Here is a 17,598-nt window from a genome sequence, read left to right as displayed (position 1 = left end):
TTTTCTGAAATGACCTTCAAAACGAGGACAGTAGAGCTTGTAAACATTCATATGTAGTCAGGCTGTCAAACCAGAACTGTAGTTTATGTGGCATCAAAGAGGTTAAGGAACAACATTAAGGATCACTAACATTTTAGGAGTGTTTTAGCAGTTTCAGCAACAGAAATCACTTTTAAGGAGTGAAATTGATCATAATATTTAATATAATCCATAGGATTACTTAAAAAAATAACTAAATAAGATTTTCAGGCCTGTTGGAATTGTTCAGATATATGTAGAAAAAATAAACTAATTAGACAAAATTAGAAATGAATATAATGTGAAGCCTAATATAGCATATAGAGAGATCACAAGAAGTCTTGTTTGTATTCATCAAAAGCACCAAGAAGGTGAGTTGATCTATTCCAGTGACAATATTGAATAGACAAAGAGTTTCTACAAAAGTTTTTGTATGTTGTGAAATGAAATGGATGAAAAAAAAAAACAACAACAACTAAACACTGAAATAACTTCAGTTCGAGTTACGATAGTAGAGGCTGAAGATCTGCATGAGCCGCAGGGTGCAGTCCCCTGTCCCCTGTCCCCTGTCCCAGTGTTTACTTTATCTGCCATGTCGGCATGAAGCCTTCATTGATTATTCGGTGTTAGACAGTATCGCAGGAGTGTATCCTCATTCCTTCTGGAGCTCATCGGAGCCTGACCCCGTTTCAGCGTGGTGCGTTAGAGTGTGTCTCCTCTGGGACCCGTCCCCTCCTCATGCTGACAAAGGCAAGAAGGCCACAGCTGGCCCGTGCGAGCTCAGCCCAACACACTGTGACACAACCTGATCCCGACATCATCCCGTTCTGCCGCCACACAACCTAAAGGTGCTAGCGTTACAGCCTCCTTCCTCATTGTAGGTCACCTGGTCTTCTTTCCTCCATTTTGGGAAAAAAGGGCTTCCGGGGATATTTTGCCCTACAAAAAATAATTATGTTATCTCCCTAATTCCCAATTATTATGCACAGGCTTATTTAAGAAAAAAAGGATTAGATTTTCTCTCCTTTTTGTGGCTGCAGAGTGAAATTTGAACATGACACTCCTCTCCTCTGCGACAGTGAGGGGTCCTACACTTGGATGAACTGGGGGAGGAGAGAGCACTTGCGAGGCTGTCATGTAAGCCGTCTCCTCTGGGGCCACCTCTCGGTGTGTGCTGCTTCCTGCCTCAGGTAGAAGCCTCAGTGTTTCTGCTGCTGAGGGGCGACAGGCTGCTCCCTCTCCTCTCTGCTCCTGCCTGCTGAGATAGCAACAGCCCCCCCCCTCTTGAAGCGTTGAAATGGAGAAGGTAAGGTGTCTCTTTCAGCATCGTTTCCTATCTTCACTTTAACGCGCTTTCTTTACTGACACAGCCGGAGATCGCATCTTTTTGTGCAGCAGCATCTCAGTTTGCACTCTGGGCCTCTTTTTCACCTCTGATGTTTGCGCTGCTCTTGTTTCACCTATAAAGTCATCCAATATGGTTTGAGGATATCCATGTCTTTGTCCAGAAGTGAGTTGGATCCTGAATGTCTGTTTATAGCTTCAAAATTGATGAACTCCACACAATGACTGAGAGTAGATGAATAGATTGTCTGCACATTATCTTGGTAGACATGAGATGACAGCATTTCAAATGGTGATGTAAACACAAGACACTGAAAGAGCTTTTGCTTTATTTTAATTAGGAAGTCGTTAGAGATGAAGGTGATAACTGACGCTCCAGCATGGTTCAGTTTTATCGTCACAAAGAGCTTACTTATCTCTGAGGCATTGCGGATGTGAGAACATGGAACAACACTTTGAAGTTTGATTTCACACGAAGTAAAACAGCCACACACATGTGACATCTGCCACGTCATCTGTTTAACACGTAGACCTGTGTGTGAGGCTGTTCGTCTCCATTGCATATATTAAATAGAGGTTGTTTTTTTTTTTTGTTTTTTTTTTCCTCCTCTAGAGCTGCTCAGAGTGCACAGAGCCAACACTCGCTCAGAGCCTCTGTACGCTCTGCAACAAGTGGCTGTGTTACCAGTGCACAGATGTGCACCAGCATCAGAGAGCTCCCACTGCTTCTCAGCACACAGACTCGCACCAACAACAGAGGCCCAGTGCCAGCCAGTGTCCTGACCTGCACCAGAAGGGCTCCAGCTCGCTGCCTCCTACTGGACAAGGCAAGACATATGTTTAAAAGTCTTGGTAACCTCACCTTTCAGACTGTTCTGACTATTTTCTCCTCCTGCCTTTAGTCTGGTTGTTTGCGACCGTTCATCGTCTTTCACCAGAAACTACTGCAGTGAATAATGCACGAGGCAGCGGCAATGGTTGATGATAGTTCCTGGAGATCCCTGTGTTTTATTACACCTATCTTTAACACATGGCCCAGATTCTCAAGTGCTCAGATGATTTCATTTTTTCTAATATTAGTGTGCTGCTATTTAAAGCCCCTGAAATATGCCCGACAGCTTTTGTTGCCAGCTGCTGTTGCAGGCCTGCATTGAGCAAACTGTCAAATCGCAGCATTCTTGACAACTTTATTGTGATGTTGGAGTGTTTCGTGTTGGTTTGCGTGCCTGTGAGAAAAGCTGGAGGGCTACGTTGATAGACAGGATGTGGTCAGTCATATTGGGTTTGTGCACACCCCGTGATGTTCAGCTCTCCACCACAAAGCTCTCTGATGATCTGCAGGCACAAGGGGATTGGCTGAGGTGAGCCGGCCAGCAGAGACCAGTAAGGATTCGTGCACCAGCCTCTCCAGCTATTGTTAGATTCAGCATACTACACAGCCAACTGTTTTTTCAGTGACCTATTTAGACATATTCGAGAGTTTGAATACGCATTTGAATGCATATTATGTAAATGTATGTCTTTGTGTGTATTACGCTGGTGGCGCTTCAATGGCTAAAAGATTGTAAACTGACAGCTTCATCACTCATGCAATCGCTTTACACCTGGAATTTATTCTGCTGTAATTTCTTTCCAACAACTGTCTAATGGTTTCTGCACCAAAGCACAGAGACAGGCCAGCTCTGATGTCACATGTAAATGTTGAACATCACAGAACGTCAGCACTGTGGAAAAGTCTCACAATTATACTTACATCCATCCAACAACTGCTTGAGCAGTTCCAAAGTGCTTTACATCATTAATCACATTCACCCATTTACACACTAATGGAGGCGGCTGCCATGTATGGTGCCCAGTCCATCCATTCGGAGCAGTTTGCGATTCAGTGTCTTGCCCATGGACACTTTGACATGAGGAATTGAATCTACGGCGACCACTCCACCAACTGAGCCACAGCCGCCCAAAGTCGATCATCAACCCGAGACCTAAATGGGTCTGGTACTAAGTACACTTATGAGAATACTTGTGTTTGAACAAAGCGTTTGTTTATTATAGACAAAATGAGCACTGAAGTCCAATAACAGCTCACAGCTCGGATTCAGATTGGGCAAGCCATTCCTCCCCTTCCACTTTACCCAGTAGTTGCCAATGCGAGGGTTGAAGTCGCCAAGTAAGACTATGAAGTCCGTTGGTGGTGCCCCTTCCAGGACCTCACTGACTCGCTTCAAGAAGGCGAATACGCTGCGCTGTTGTTTGGTGCATGAGCAAAAACAACAGTCACAGTTTTTTTCCCCGCCACCTTAAACCACAGGGCGGAGACCTTCTGGAACAAACCTAAACTGTGTGGTTTATGAGTATCGCCGTCACCTCTCACCCTGTGCAACGCCACAGTAAGAAAAAGACTAACCCTTATCAAGGAGTATGGTTCCAGAGCCAGTGCTGTGCGTGGAAGTGAGCCCAACTATATCTACTCTGTTTCTCTAACCCTAAACCTAACCCTAACCCTAACCCCACTCCTTATTCTGTCAACAAGCCTATTATCAGAGTTAATCAAACATCAAAGGGGCAATTAAAAAAAAGAAAGACATAAACTGATAAAAACAGACATGACACAATGGTGTAGTGTTTAGAACGCTTGTCTCACAGAGAGAATATTCCTAGTTCTGGACTCAGGAGTCCTACTGTATGGAGGTTGCATGTTGTACATGTGTTTGAGTTTAGCTGGTGATTGATACTCTGAAGGTAAAGAAGAACGGTGGAAAGATGAACATGGAATGACTTGCAACCAGACAGTCGATCCTAATTTAAAGGTGCACTTTGTAAATATGTTTAATGACGGCTCAAACTTATGGGACAACATAGTCCTAGAAAACTGCTGGTTTCTGCATAAATCTATTTCCATCACGGAGAACATTGTCCTTCTAATAATGTGCCTCCTCCATCAATGCCAACGTCCCACACAAACACACACAAATCATTGAGTCACCTTTCTATGATTTGTACTTTTTTTTTAAACTTGGCTTGTTTTCCACACTTAGTTGTTTGCTGGCAGCGGTAATGGTTGCTTAGTGAAAATGTCTGTTTTCATCCTATGTGGTCATGATTTTTTATTTTCTTCTTCTGCTGCTTTTGAAAAAAGACTTGAGTTCATCTTCTGCCACTCATAACCTGAGAAATGACTCTTTCAGCGTCTAGTGTCGAGAAGCAGTATTACAAGCCTTTCATCCAGAGATAGGAAGTTTTTATCAGTCCTTGTCCCTGTAGTATGAACCCCAGGGGCCCTAGACCTGTTAATAGGTACATTGGTTCTACTTGGTGTGTGTTATTTACAATTCTACAAACTGATTTACACATTATGCAGATTGCACATTTAGATTCAAAACAGGAAAAAGACCGACTTTGCTTGACAACAAAACCAACCTGTCAGAATCTTTCATTTAAACTAATGGACATGTTTGTTGAAACTGCTTGACTTTTTCTTAGCAGGTGCTTTGACAAACATTATCCCATTAGGAATAAAACTCAAAACAAACAAACAACAAAATTGACACACTTGTGGTCATGTGGCTTGTTTTCTGCCATGTTTTTGCCACAGTGCTGCTGAGAGACCCTTATTATGTCTTACTGCATTTGTTTAATTCTGATGACTTTAAATTGTTTGAAAGTGTTTCAGGACAAAGTAGTTTATCAATGAGACAATGAGACACTAATTTGATGATGCTGTGTGTCAGTTGGATCTCCAGCAAATTCTTTAAAGAAAGTATGAAACTTTTGAGATTTTTAATTACATGATCAATATAAAGTTTGCACATTTTGCACTTTTCTGTGTGCAGATTTGTATTTATTTATTTTTTTATCCATAGGAAAATAATGTTGTGTTTTTAAGGACTAAAAGCTAACGTTTATATGCATATGTTTATGGAGAAGACACCGGAGAGCATTTTGGAACATCTTAAAGTTGAAGTTTTTACTTGCTCATTTCACACATGAAGCACGTGTGGGGTTTTGTTATTTACCCTTAAACATGCGTTTTTGCCTGTATTAGAATTATTCCTCGTTTGATGCATGTATTTCCTCTACAATACCTCTCAATGTTGGCGCCCTCCTGCTGTATGTGTAAATAAAAGTTGACTGTTGCTGATGCTTCATGATCTGCCCCCACCCCCTCCCCTCTCCGTGTGTCTCGCAGGCCCAGGGTCGTATCCTTGCTCCCTCCTCACGTGCCACTCTCACAGACAGGAGCCCTTGGAGCTTTTTTGTGAGTCATGTGACCTTCTGTGCTGTAGCAGCTGTCACCTGTCCTCCCACAAAAACCACAGGTCAGTCCTCAGATACGCAGCACAAGGACACTGCAGCGAAAGGCTAAGCGCAGGTTAAAAACTTCCTCTGAGCTGTAACGCTCCTTAACTGCCCTGTCACTTTTATCATCCGTATCTGCATACACTACCCTTGGCCAGCCTAGCATTCATTACGTATTCATGCCTTCTTGTTTTCTGTGATGTTACAGTACGGTAGCCGCTTCGAAGGTCACCTGCATAATGTGTTGTTCTCAGGGGAAACAAATTTAATTTGACTGTTCGTCCTGCCCAAAAGATGCTTTAGTTAACTTTCTATCTGGTGGATACTGTGATCTCTCATGTGTCCAGGGTGGTGCAGATTGGGAAGGCCCTGCAGGATCAGCAGTGGCTGCTTGAGAGCCTGATGGTCCAGGTGGAGGAGAGAAGGTCTGCAGTGGAAAACAATGCCAAACAAATAGAAGACAGGTTGGTTTTAGAGTTATATTCACAGTCCAAAGGTACGAGTAATCTCTGTCACGGATGGTCAATAATTTAGCAGTTTAGAATATAGCAACTAATGAATAAATGAGTGTCTGAAATTCTGCTCTCCCCTTTTCTCCCCGTTTTTTGTCTGTGTAGACTTCATGGAGTAAAGATTGCACACAGGAAGGCAGAGAACCAGATTAAAATGGCAAAGATGATTATGATAAACGAGCTTAACAAACGAGCCAACCTATTAATAGAGCAACTGGAGGTAATTACTTTCTCTTTCTTTCCTTCTTATCGTTCAACCAGCCGTGAATCTACATGCAAAGAATCCCTAACTGCCATGATGAAATCAGCCCTACAAGCAAGCAAATGAGATCCCATAATAATCTGTCAAAGCTGCTTAAACCAACATCTCAGCAACAACATCCCTCAAAAAAAAAGGGGGGTTGTAAATCAACCCACAGCAAAGCACTGACATCTAACTTTTATGCGTCTTCTGTGTTTCTTTGCAGAAAATTTCCGAGAGCTTCCAGCAGCGTCTGGATGACCAGCTGCAGGGAGCAATAGAGATCTGTGGCCAGCTGGACCACATTCAGAAGTTCATCACCTGGGCTACGACCCATCACTGCAGAGGCCCGGTGCTCTTCAGCAGGGCTCTGGTATGCAAACATGACGGTCAGCAGACGTCCATGGTCCCGCTGTAACAAACAAACGCAAGGAGGGGGCCAGAACAAGTGTGATGTTTTTTTTTTTATTTAAATCTTGGCCATTGTTACCGCACTGCCTCCCCTCAGATTTATTTTTCTAAATGTTTTGGGGCCTTTTGCCCTTATTAAGAAGAGACATCGAGGGCCATAGGATGACAGTGTCATGCAGAAAACAACCAGCCAGCTGGGAAAACCTTCGGACAATTCCACGGCCGATAACATTTGTATCTGGATAAAGGGCACTCCAACCAATCACTCATCTCATCTGTCCTCCGTGCAAGGTTTAACCAATAGGAACTTAACAGGAGGATAACATGCAAACTCCACACAGAAAGGCCCTGGACCTGGATCTAACTGGTTTTCACACAATATAAAATATTAAATGGTAAAAACACTCAACGTGGGTGATTAATGATTGTTATTTTATTGCGGATTTAGTACAAGCAACACAATTATTAATGGGCTGATTAAAAATTGAGCATCAAAGAGTTTATGGCTGAAAAAAAATACTGCATGGAAAATGTACCCTGAAAATGAACCCTGTTCCCATATGTGAAGCGTATCTCGTTTGTGCAGATTTCACTTCAGATGCAGCAGCTGCTTGAGGCTCCTCTCCACTCTGACTCTTGGAGTCCCGTCAAGATCAAATTCAACTGGGATGCAAGTTACTGGACAAAGCAAATGTCTTCTTTAGGTAAATTATCTTCAGTTAAGACAATGTGACTACATTAAAATGTACTTTGTTGTCATGATGATAAACATAGAAACAATGTGTGTCAGTTAAAATTTCTAATTATGTCAGATATTTTACGATAAACAGAATGGCCATATGAATGTGTTTTATTATATTAGGTATTACTTTCAAGTGAAATACTGTGTTGTTTGACTCTGTTGCTCTGTAGGCCAACTGACGGCTGAAGGAGGAAACTGCACCTATCCTCCAGGGATGGCTTGCTCCAGTATCATGAGGCCTCAGCCAATCGCCTGCCTCGCTGCTCCGTCTGTGTTTCACAGAGGACGAGAGTCGGGCTGTGGGTACCCGGCCTGCTGTGAGCCCCAGATGTGTTGCCTGCATGGCATTCCCACTCAGCAAGACCTGTCCAGTCTGGACAAAAGGCAGCTGGAGGCTTCACTTTATAACTCCAGCTGCACTCAACCTGCTCTTATTTCTGCCTCTCTGCATCAGAGCCAGCAGCTCCAGAGATGCTGGGACATGGACAACGCCTTACAGTGCCCCCCAACTACGTCACCTGCCCCAATCGTAGGACCCATCCAGCTTAGCTGTAGCCGAGCATCTGCATCCCAGCCGCTAGCTCCTGACTCACAACCCCACTCTCAGTCTAAATCCTTTCTCTCTTATCACCAACACCAAAGAGAGGACGTTCCTGACAGCCAGGATCAGCTCAGTGTGTACCGCGGCAGGCCGAGCCAGTGTCCGAGCAAACTGTCGGCCTGCAAAGCCCCGCAGCAAGAGCTCAGCCACACGGCTGTGGAGGTAGATGTGCAGTCTGAAGAAAGCTGGGGTGAAAGACACCGGGTGGAGGAGACCTGTGAACAATTGACACTAGATGAGGAACTGCAACGGGACAGGGGCAAGCAGAGCCCCATTCAACCACAACCACAACAACAGCTGCAGGTTTCTGTAGCAGCAGAGCAGGGCAAAGAGCAGCAGAGGACCAGGCCTGCGCTGATGCCCACAGACCACAGAGATGGCAGGGTGAGAAAACAATTGACTGCAGACATTGACTTACTGTGTACACAGTATTGCAAAAAAAATCAATGAAGCAGAGAATAGTGCGTCTAAAAAGATCTAATTTACACACATTACGTTTGTGCAGTGAAACAAGAATCTATTGCTTTCAGTAGATTTTCCGTGTCGGTTTTGGGTTTTGGAAAAAATAGTGTTGCCTTTTTATTTAGTGATATTTTTCAAACTTGATGACACCCACCATTCTTATAGTCAACATAGTAATCGAGTATCATTAAAGCAGAGTGTATTCATGTAATAACTGCAGTCATTGCCTGGCTAGATACATCCATGGTGTGAAAGTACATATGAAAGAAGCTGGTGAGGTTACATTTTGTGCAGTCCTTTTGTTTTGTTTCATTTCACACATGGGTTTGCAACGTTTCAATGCGTTCAAATTTGTAGCCAAACCACACAAGCTGGGAACACTGATTGGTCAGGCATATTTCCTCTTAACCCCCCCCCCCCCCCCCGCCACAAACAAAAAAAAAAGAATTCAGTTCAAAGTTTGCACACGCAAACAGAAAATTGCAGACAACAACAGCAAAATTCTAATTGAGATATAGTGTAAGCCCTTTTTGAAGTTATTTTAAACATCAGCTGAAACATGTTTTATGTTGAGATGATTGTTAATGTCTTTGTTGACTTGCAGGAGATTGTTGGGTTTCAGGCTGTATTCAGCTTTAATTAATGGCCATTAACGGTTGAAACTAAAAGGGACGCTTTCTTTTAATGCCAGAACGATCACTTCCCACTTTTGACAGCTAGCCTGAAAACAGATGGTGCAACAGAGAGCTGCTCCTGCTTTCATAAATAAAGGATGATGGGAAAACAAAGAAGCGCTCTGACAATTAAAGCTGAACAGTTCACATCAATGCATCATAAAATCCAGAAGAACAGCGTTCATCACAGTCACACTTGATGCCAGAGGTTTTAGCATGCGCATAATCACCTCTCTAAAAATTCTCAAGATGCGTGATTACAAAGACGTTATTTTTACATTTTCAAGTCACAGCATCTGAAAATGATATAAAACCACTCGGGCACAGTCATTCATGTACTTAACCTGTCATTAATGAGGCACTGAGGGAATAGTAGGAGCTGCCAGTTTGGTTTTAACTCCAGTTTTAACTCTGAGATAAATTCTTGCCCCCCCCCCATCATTCCTGAAAGAAGGATTATAGTCTATTTTCCTCCATGGTGTGAATCCTGCTTTCCTCCCCCACAGGGCACAGATCAGGTAAGTGTTTTAATCGGATGATACTTAGGAGCATGTGCACAGTGTCATCCTGGCCTGAATATGTATGATAGTGTATATGAAAAATAAGAAAAGGAGGAAAAAGGAACGTAAAAAGAAATGTGCAGAGCCAAATGATTTGTCAGACCTCCTGCTTGTGTCAGCTGAGGTGTTTAACACAGAAATTTGTGTGAGACTTGCGTCAGTAGAGAGGAAAAGAGTGGTAATGAGCGATTAGCAGTTCTGGCTTAATCAAAGGGCCACATTGAATTTGTGATGTTAAATTTACATACCATAATTACTGTGGTATGCAAACCTTTTATTGTCTGTATAATAATACTCATATATGCAGTATGTTTGTAAGGATCAGCTCGTTTTGTGTAACTCTCAGAATAGGCTGTGAGTAAGGTTTTTGTTCATTTAATGTGCGCCTGTGTCACACTCGAGGTTGTGTCCGCCGCACACATCCCACACATTCTTTTCGGTCTTTTCACTTATTAATGGCACGAACAGGTGCATCTGTGCATGTGATGCAGCTTGAAGGCCTGCTCAGCTGTGTACGTTTGTGTTTCTGACAGAGATCCACATCCCTGGAGGTGTCCGTGACAGCCCACGAGTGTGTATCTGATGTGCAGAGCAACAGACTCGGCTCTGCCTCAGTGTGCACGAGGAGAAAGAGACGCTCCCAGAGCATCCCGACAGAACTGGCAGCCCCATCCAGCAGCCCGCACGCCGAAAGGCCCGCACGGTGCACTCGCAGCCCACAGGCAGGAGCTGCGAATCAGGTAACTCGGCACAAGAGTATAATCACACATGTGGAGGATCCGAGGCTGTGCTGTCAGAGAGAATGGAGGTGATCAGAGGAAAGATGTGCACTTTACACGTGTGAGTTCTGGCATTGCAAAGAAAACTAATAACAGGACTATTATCTCCTGTCAAGTGTAATTCCACAAAATTCTCTAAAACTCAGAGCGAGGAATCACATTTCGACTTCACTAAACTGGCAGTAGAAGAGAGAATTATCCCACGGGAAGAATTTGGTTGCTTTTGTGAGTTTGGAGTCAAAAAGTTTAGACGTCTACCTCCAAGAGAGCTCGTTCCACATCTCTGCTTGACACCACATTAGCTGCTGCAGCAACAGCACTTCTACATCTGTCACCAAACCGTTTCTGTCTGGTGCTGTAGTGGGTAAGACTCTACAAGAACAAGCACATCACATAATAAAAGATTGAACGAGGATTTAAATTTCAGTTCGGCCATTTTCTTATGCAATAGGAGTGCAACACATAATTGGTGTAGTACATTTGGTGGAAACAAATTTTAATGCTTCAAAGAGTTGACATTAAATATGGATAAAGCTCATTCGGTGCAACAGAAAAAGGAGAACCAAGAATCCACCATTTTTTAAATTTCTTTTCAGTTATTACAAACCAACTATATCCTTCCAGGCAGAGGTGTCAAAGTAACTTTAGTTCAAAGGTCACCTGCAGTTCAAGCTGATGGCCTGTGGACGACACCATGAAAGAATACATAATACCCTACAAGTAATAACAACTCCAAAGATGTATCTTTGTTTTAGTGCAAAGAGGTGTGATTAAAGGATCCACATTCAATTAAATATTTATTTTTAAAATTGTTAAAGAAAGTTATGTCATTTGCAGGTTTTTTCTTCGTTTAAAAAATGTTCAATAATAAACCTACCTGCTCCACTGTTCACTCTGCTTGAGTCTCAGTGTGTCTAACTGAGTGACTCTTCATCAGTTTAAATTGTTTATGTGAATTATTGGATTAGTTTAGATTAATTGGAAAGTTGATGCTGTGCCACTCTGAGGGCCACAGAGAAACTTCTGGTGGGCGAGTTCCAGCCAACGTGCTTTATGTTTGACTTTTAGGTGATTATTTAGAAGAAACATGAGCCTGCCGGTAACACGTGATCCATGTCCCCATTCTTCAAGTCAGTTTCCAAATATCAAATGCTTGGCTTCACTGGCTGGATGCTAATCTGTATATTAAACGCACACACACTGTAATGACTGTATCGCTCATCCCTTTGGTAAGAATATGAAATGCATATTAAATGTATGCCTATTAAAACAAATTTAGAGGCATACTAAATTAAAGGTCTTACATCATTTTCAGTATAATTGGACACATTTTGGACCACTGATGTTATTTTTGTGTCCCTGATCAAAGTATCCGTCCTTGCAGATTTATGTGTGGTTTGCTAACTTTGTTCCCAGCATGAAATTATGGATCCGAGACAGAGGAGAGCTTCAGACGGGCTTCTTTGTGCTGTCAAGTCATCAAACTCAGCCCCGTCCAGAGGACAGCTGCCTCCCCTGCTGTTCTATAAAACTGAGCCAGGTACCGAAATATACCTTAAACCTCGAGATAGACAGGTTTGTTTGCAAGTTGGCTAATGCATGTCCATCTTTGTGTTTAGATCATCCTGTCATATATGTGAATGTAGAGGCTGATCATGAAGCCAAGGAGAAGTGCAGAGTGTCCAGGAATGCCCAGAGCAGGTGTGTCATTAGTGAGAGATCAAACCTCTTTTCTGTGCATGGATCTTAAAATAAAGTTATTTTCATTGTTTATCCTCTGCTTCTGTCTGAAGTAGCAGTGATGTTCTGAAGGACTCGGGAAGACCCAGGGTTCCTGTGGTTTGCTTAGAGAGGCTCAAAATACTTGTGTCACAGCTTCCCCCTCATGGACGCCGACAGAGCGACCCTTTACCTGCCAGCGGGGTGAACAAGGGCGAACCTCCAGCGCAGCAGAGAGGCTGGCACGATGCAACACCTGAAGTAGGTTTTATTGTTGTGTACAATAAGATTGATGGTTTCAGGTTGTTGTTTCCACATTTTTTAGGTAGTAAGAATACCAACGACATCCAGATATATGCAATGCCTTTTTCCTAATCTGCAGTAAGTATGTTGCGGCCAATTTAGCCTCAGAAAGACGTTTTTTGATGTGTTAACAAGAGTTATTGCATTTTAATAACAGGACATGCTCATTAAAAACCTTCCCTCCTTGTTTTCTAATTTCTCAGGGGATAGCCGGAGGCTTTGAGACCAGGAGGACCACCAGCTCGCTCACAGCACCACCATATGCAGAGCGGCAAACTCGTAATCAGTTTAAAACTCTGTCATCCAACAGCGACGTGAACAGCCACAACAACAGAGGGAGACTCAGCTCTCAGGAGGCATCTGCACTGTCCTCCACTGACTCTAAATATGCACCACAGAGTTACCCCCCATCGGATCCGGACTCTGACTCAGATCCCAGGTCCGTCACAGAGGACACTGTTGTTTCTTGTGGTGATCCAGACCCACAGCTAGACTCTGATGACACACCAGAGTCTGACCCAAATACACAGTCTTCATCTGAGGCTGAACTTGAATGTCTGGCAGAGGAGAACTCAGCAGCTGCAGCTGAATCAGAGCCAAGTTTAGAGTATGAGGCAGAGCCAGAGTCAGATGCAGGAAGAGGATCAGAGGATGGCCAAGAGGCCACTGCTGAGACGGAATCAGTTGATGCTGAAACAGAGTTGGAGTTCCAGCCTGAATTCCACCCCGGCTTTCAAGCTGAGACCGACTCTGATGCTGCGTCCGATCAGCCTCTGGAGTCTCATGGCTCTGCAGAGTCTGAAGTCGATTTACAATCTGAACCTGAACTGACAGCTGACGACCCACAACCTCTCCGCTCTGACCTGGAGGAGGAGTCTCACATGGGTCCTGGAAATCAGAGGCAGCTTCTGATTGCAAACCCAGTGACGGAGGAGCTCCACTCGGAGCAGGACAGCGCTGAGATGGAGAGCGAGGACTTCTGTGCCGTGTGTCTGATTGGAGGAGACCTGCTGTGCTGCGACCGCTGTCCAAAAGTCTTCCACTTGTCGTGTCACATCCCGCCTCTGCTGAGCTTCCCCTCGTAAGCTTCCCTCACTGTAACGTATACAGATGCATCCCAGACATTTTTAAAACGAATAAAAAGTTCATTCAACTGTAAATGTACTACAAAAAAAAATCTGAAAAATGTCAAGTCTTTTAGTTTCATTCTTTGTGAATTAGTTGACACACCATGAAAGAAAATATTTCTATCTTTTAAATCACTGGCTAAAATCACTATTCAAATTTGAAAACTCTTAAAAATTGCTGTTTATTTGGTAATGAAATAACTACAAAAGAATCTCAAGGATCTTTACATTTTCTTACACGTACCTGTGCATTCAACTTGTCATTGATTTGCATATGATAACGCTTCATCGATGCTAAATCTTCCCCTGTTCAGAGGCGACTGGCTGTGCAGCCTGTGCAGAGACGCTGAACAACCAGAGGTTGAGTACAACTGTGAGAACGAGAGAACCCCTGGAGGACACACATCAGCACACGGACTCTCCGCCTGTGACCAGAGAGTAGGTCATCGCATAAGCTACATTAAATGCCGTTGTGACTAAAATGATTTTTTTTTATAACCGTTTCTTCATGTTTGCTTTTGTGGTTGCAGAAGTGTGAGCGGCTGACTCTTCTGATCCTCAGTAACATCCTGAGCGCTCCCTTCCAGGAGCCCGTCAGTCCACTTGTGAGCGACCGCCATCTTCTCACAGGCCTGCACTCATTTTTCACAAGATCATTTGCACGCCATCATTTATTTCTGTAGTATAGTTGCAGACCCACAGTAGCAACCAAGAAAAGTGTTCCCCACGCTGAAGAGGACGTAAACACACTTTGATTGCTGCTATATTTATCAGGGTTTGGGGGCTCAGGTTCCTCAGAGCCTCACAGCTGCACAGAATGCATTTTCCCTCTCATTAAATATTGATGAAGCTGACTTTCTGTTAAAGTATTTGCGGCATTCATTGTTTATACCAGTTTTCTGTCTTTGATTTCTCCACTGGTTGGCGTTGATCAGTATAGTGTGTGCACATATGCACGTGACGATAATGTGTTCGATAGTGTTTAGAAATTGGTGGAATATCAGTCACAGCATTTATGTCTACCTTCTTTTAAGTTAAGCATGCAGGAGGATTCACAACAGTCAATGTTAATCATATATAGGCTGCATCCTATTTTACACTAGTTGTTTGATTCAAAAGAAACCACTGCAATAATCGCTTTTGTTGACCTAACCTGGCTCGTTGGATGGTGTGAGAGTCTTAAATGGAGCTGCATTTTCATACAGGCTCGCCATTACTACCAGATCATTAAGAGACCAATGGATCTGTCTGTGATCAAGACCAGACTCAATAGGGGGAACAGCCGACACTACAACTCTCCGGATCAGTTCGTTGCAGACGTCTACCTGATGTTCCGCAACTGTGCAAAGTTCAATTACGTAAGTTATGAAACAAATGAATCCCGATAGAGGTTCAGACGTGTCACAGTGTGACAGTATCAGTGACTTTGTCTCTCTGCCTGCAGCCCGACTCTGAGGTGGCTCAGGCCGGCCACAGCCTCGAGGCGTTCTTCACCTCCAAGCTGAAACAGGTTTTCCCAGACCGAGTTTTCCCCGCAGCTGAGGCGGACTCTGACAGTGACGAATACGATGAGGCCTACAGGACGACAGAGAGTGGCTTCCCCTGGCCAGAGAGGAGGGAGCAGTGTCACAGGAAGAGGAAGAGGAGACAGTCCCTCAGGTCCAGGAGACATCACTTCTAACCAGAGGTCAACCACCGCTGCAAATATGTTGCTCTTGCGTGTCGCCATGCAGTTTTTTTATTTCTTCTTATGAGCACACTTTGGGACTGCAATACTGCCTCCATGTTCTAATTTGAAAGTAGTCCTTTTGTTAAGGTATGTAGGCACATGACAGTGCTGCCACCTGATGGCAGCTGATCATATTGACACTTTAGAAATTGGAGCGGTGACCAATGCAGGAAAATATATTCTTCCTCTAGACTTCCACTGATAAGATGAGCAGAGAATGTAAAGAAAGGGGGGAAACATAAGTCACAGTGTTTCTGTGGCTCTTAAATGTGATTCAGTAGGGAGGGGATGCTGTATTTTTTTAGTTTATCATATTATGATATTTTGGCCACTTTTGATTTGCTGCTGATGCTCCGCTCACTATTTTACGCATTTATTTTAAATCCTCAAATACTTCTTATAATCTTATTTCATATTGCTTTATTGTAAATAGAGGATGTTGCAGTTGTTTATTAATTTGACTTTGCATCTTTAAGTGGAAATCTTGGGTTTTCCTTTAAGGCATTGCTCTGACTGTACACAATACTTCAAAGCTGATCAATTTTGTATTTAGATAGTTGTAAGTGTTCCACGTGTTTATACAGGTGTGACAGTATAAAAGTTTATTTTACTATATGCAGCTATAATTGCTAAATGATTATTGCACATTATTGAAATTGCAGTTTGAATTATGTTTTATCAGTAGGGTTTCTTCAGAAGCTGCTGTAAGTTCCACTGAGTTTGTTATTCGATTGCATGATGTGAGTGACTGCAGCCACTCTCACAATGTAATAATCAAACAGTCAATAAAGTATCAGTTAGTCCAATATTTAAGTTTACATATAGATTATGTATCATTTTTGTTTCTTCAGTGTTTTAGCAAAATGCTGTACTCTTCTATTATCTAAATGACTCAGGCTTAATTAAGTGTAAGGTCTTGATATTGTTCAGTATTGATTATTATACAAAACTGCACTGTTGAAAGAAAACCTGCCATTTTATAATATCGCTGTAGCACATTTCCTCTTTTTAGAAGTACTTTACTAGCTTCCTGCATCTTAATGTAAACCTCATTTGACTTCCTTGGTAATACACAGAAGAGTAGCGTATGTACGATGTATGTAACGTCACTTCTTTTCAGTGAAAATGATCATATGATCTGGTGTATGAAGGAAAACTGATCAATTATGGTGACTGACACAAGCGAGCAGGTTCTTTCTTCATTTTTTAAGTCAACAGTCAATGAATACATGCATAGTACTATCAATAAAACATCCAAGGACAACGTATGTTTATTTATTATTTTATCGGCCATTTCAATCACTTTATTACATGTAATCATTTTGGACTGCCTGAATCACCAATGCAACACTTAAAACACCACAAATTGGTATTTATTTATTGCATGTTACCAGAATTTATATGTCTTGCAACCATTTATGCATAGACTGATAGTTGTGAGTTAAGCTTCTCTAAAAAGCGAAATTAGTGCATCAACCGTACCAGCCACCCAATATATTGAGACACCTGTCTAAATGTGTGTGGATCCTCCTATAATATTCACAATTATGGATTTTTTTTCTGCTTCTAACACACAAACTTTAGGGAGAAACTGATACGTCACAACTAACAGGTGCCATGTTAGGATCCTGCATCCCACAACCCTGAATTTGATAAAGCTGCATAGTGGTTGAATAGATTGGTGGATAATAATGTATTTGGAAGCCTGACGATTTTGGCAGTAAGAAAAATGACTTTAAGAGATTATGTGGGTTTCAGAGTGAAGGAAAAAGAACTGATAATGTCCACCAATTAATTTAAAAACTGAAATACGGCATCAGAAGCATAAACGGCAATTGACATTTGAATATACATAGTGAGATGGATTTAAAAATAAATGATGGATTATTCCATTCCAATAGTGCTTGAATTTAAATTTGCATCTGCCTGTTTCCTTGTTAGTTTAGTTTAGTTTAGTATATTTGGTATTGGGTATTGTTTTAGATATGATTGGTAATTAAGGAGGGTACATTTAGAAATCAATTGGAGCCCACGGTAATGTATTTGGCTATTGAGGCATTAAAGTTCAGGGTTTCAT

At 42.5% G+C, this 17,598-nt stretch overlaps 1 protein-coding gene across 1 annotated transcript; it reads left to right on the top strand.

Moving 5' to 3' along the window:
• Window positions 1-1,298: 1,298 nt before the first annotated feature.
• On the top strand, window positions 1,299-16,787 carry trim66 (tripartite motif containing 66). The gene is made up of 17 exons (XM_080458195.1): window positions 1,299-1,324; window positions 1,976-2,189; window positions 5,552-5,681; window positions 6,009-6,125; window positions 6,279-6,393; window positions 6,641-6,787; window positions 7,412-7,529; window positions 7,738-8,552; window positions 10,398-10,604; window positions 12,060-12,183; window positions 12,263-12,344; window positions 12,437-12,623; window positions 12,869-13,746; window positions 14,107-14,230; window positions 14,323-14,397; window positions 14,998-15,150; window positions 15,237-16,787. The coding sequence occupies exons 1-17, from the start codon at window positions 1,316-1,318 to the stop codon at window positions 15,471-15,473; spliced, it is 3,732 nt and encodes a 1,243-aa protein (XP_080314321.1). The 5' UTR covers window positions 1,299-1,315; the 3' UTR covers window positions 15,474-16,787.
• Window positions 16,788-17,598: the final 811 nt, after the last annotated feature.

The sequence above is a fragment of the Lipophrys pholis genome, assembly GCF_963383615.2.
Source record: "Lipophrys pholis genome assembly, chromosome: 2".
Lineage (NCBI taxonomy): Eukaryota > Metazoa > Chordata > Actinopteri > Blenniiformes > Blenniidae > Lipophrys > Lipophrys pholis.
This window is presented reverse-complemented; position numbering and strand designations above follow the sequence as displayed.

Coding starts and splice junctions, on each gene's coding strand:
- trim66 (XM_080458195.1), top strand. Junction 6,394..6,640: donor TATTAATAGAGCAACTGGAG/GTAATTACTTTC, acceptor GTTTCTTTGCAG/AAAATTTCCGAGAGCTTCCA. Junction 7,530..7,737: donor AAAGCAAATGTCTTCTTTAG/GTAAATTATCTT, acceptor GTTGCTCTGTAG/GCCAACTGACGGCTGAAGGA.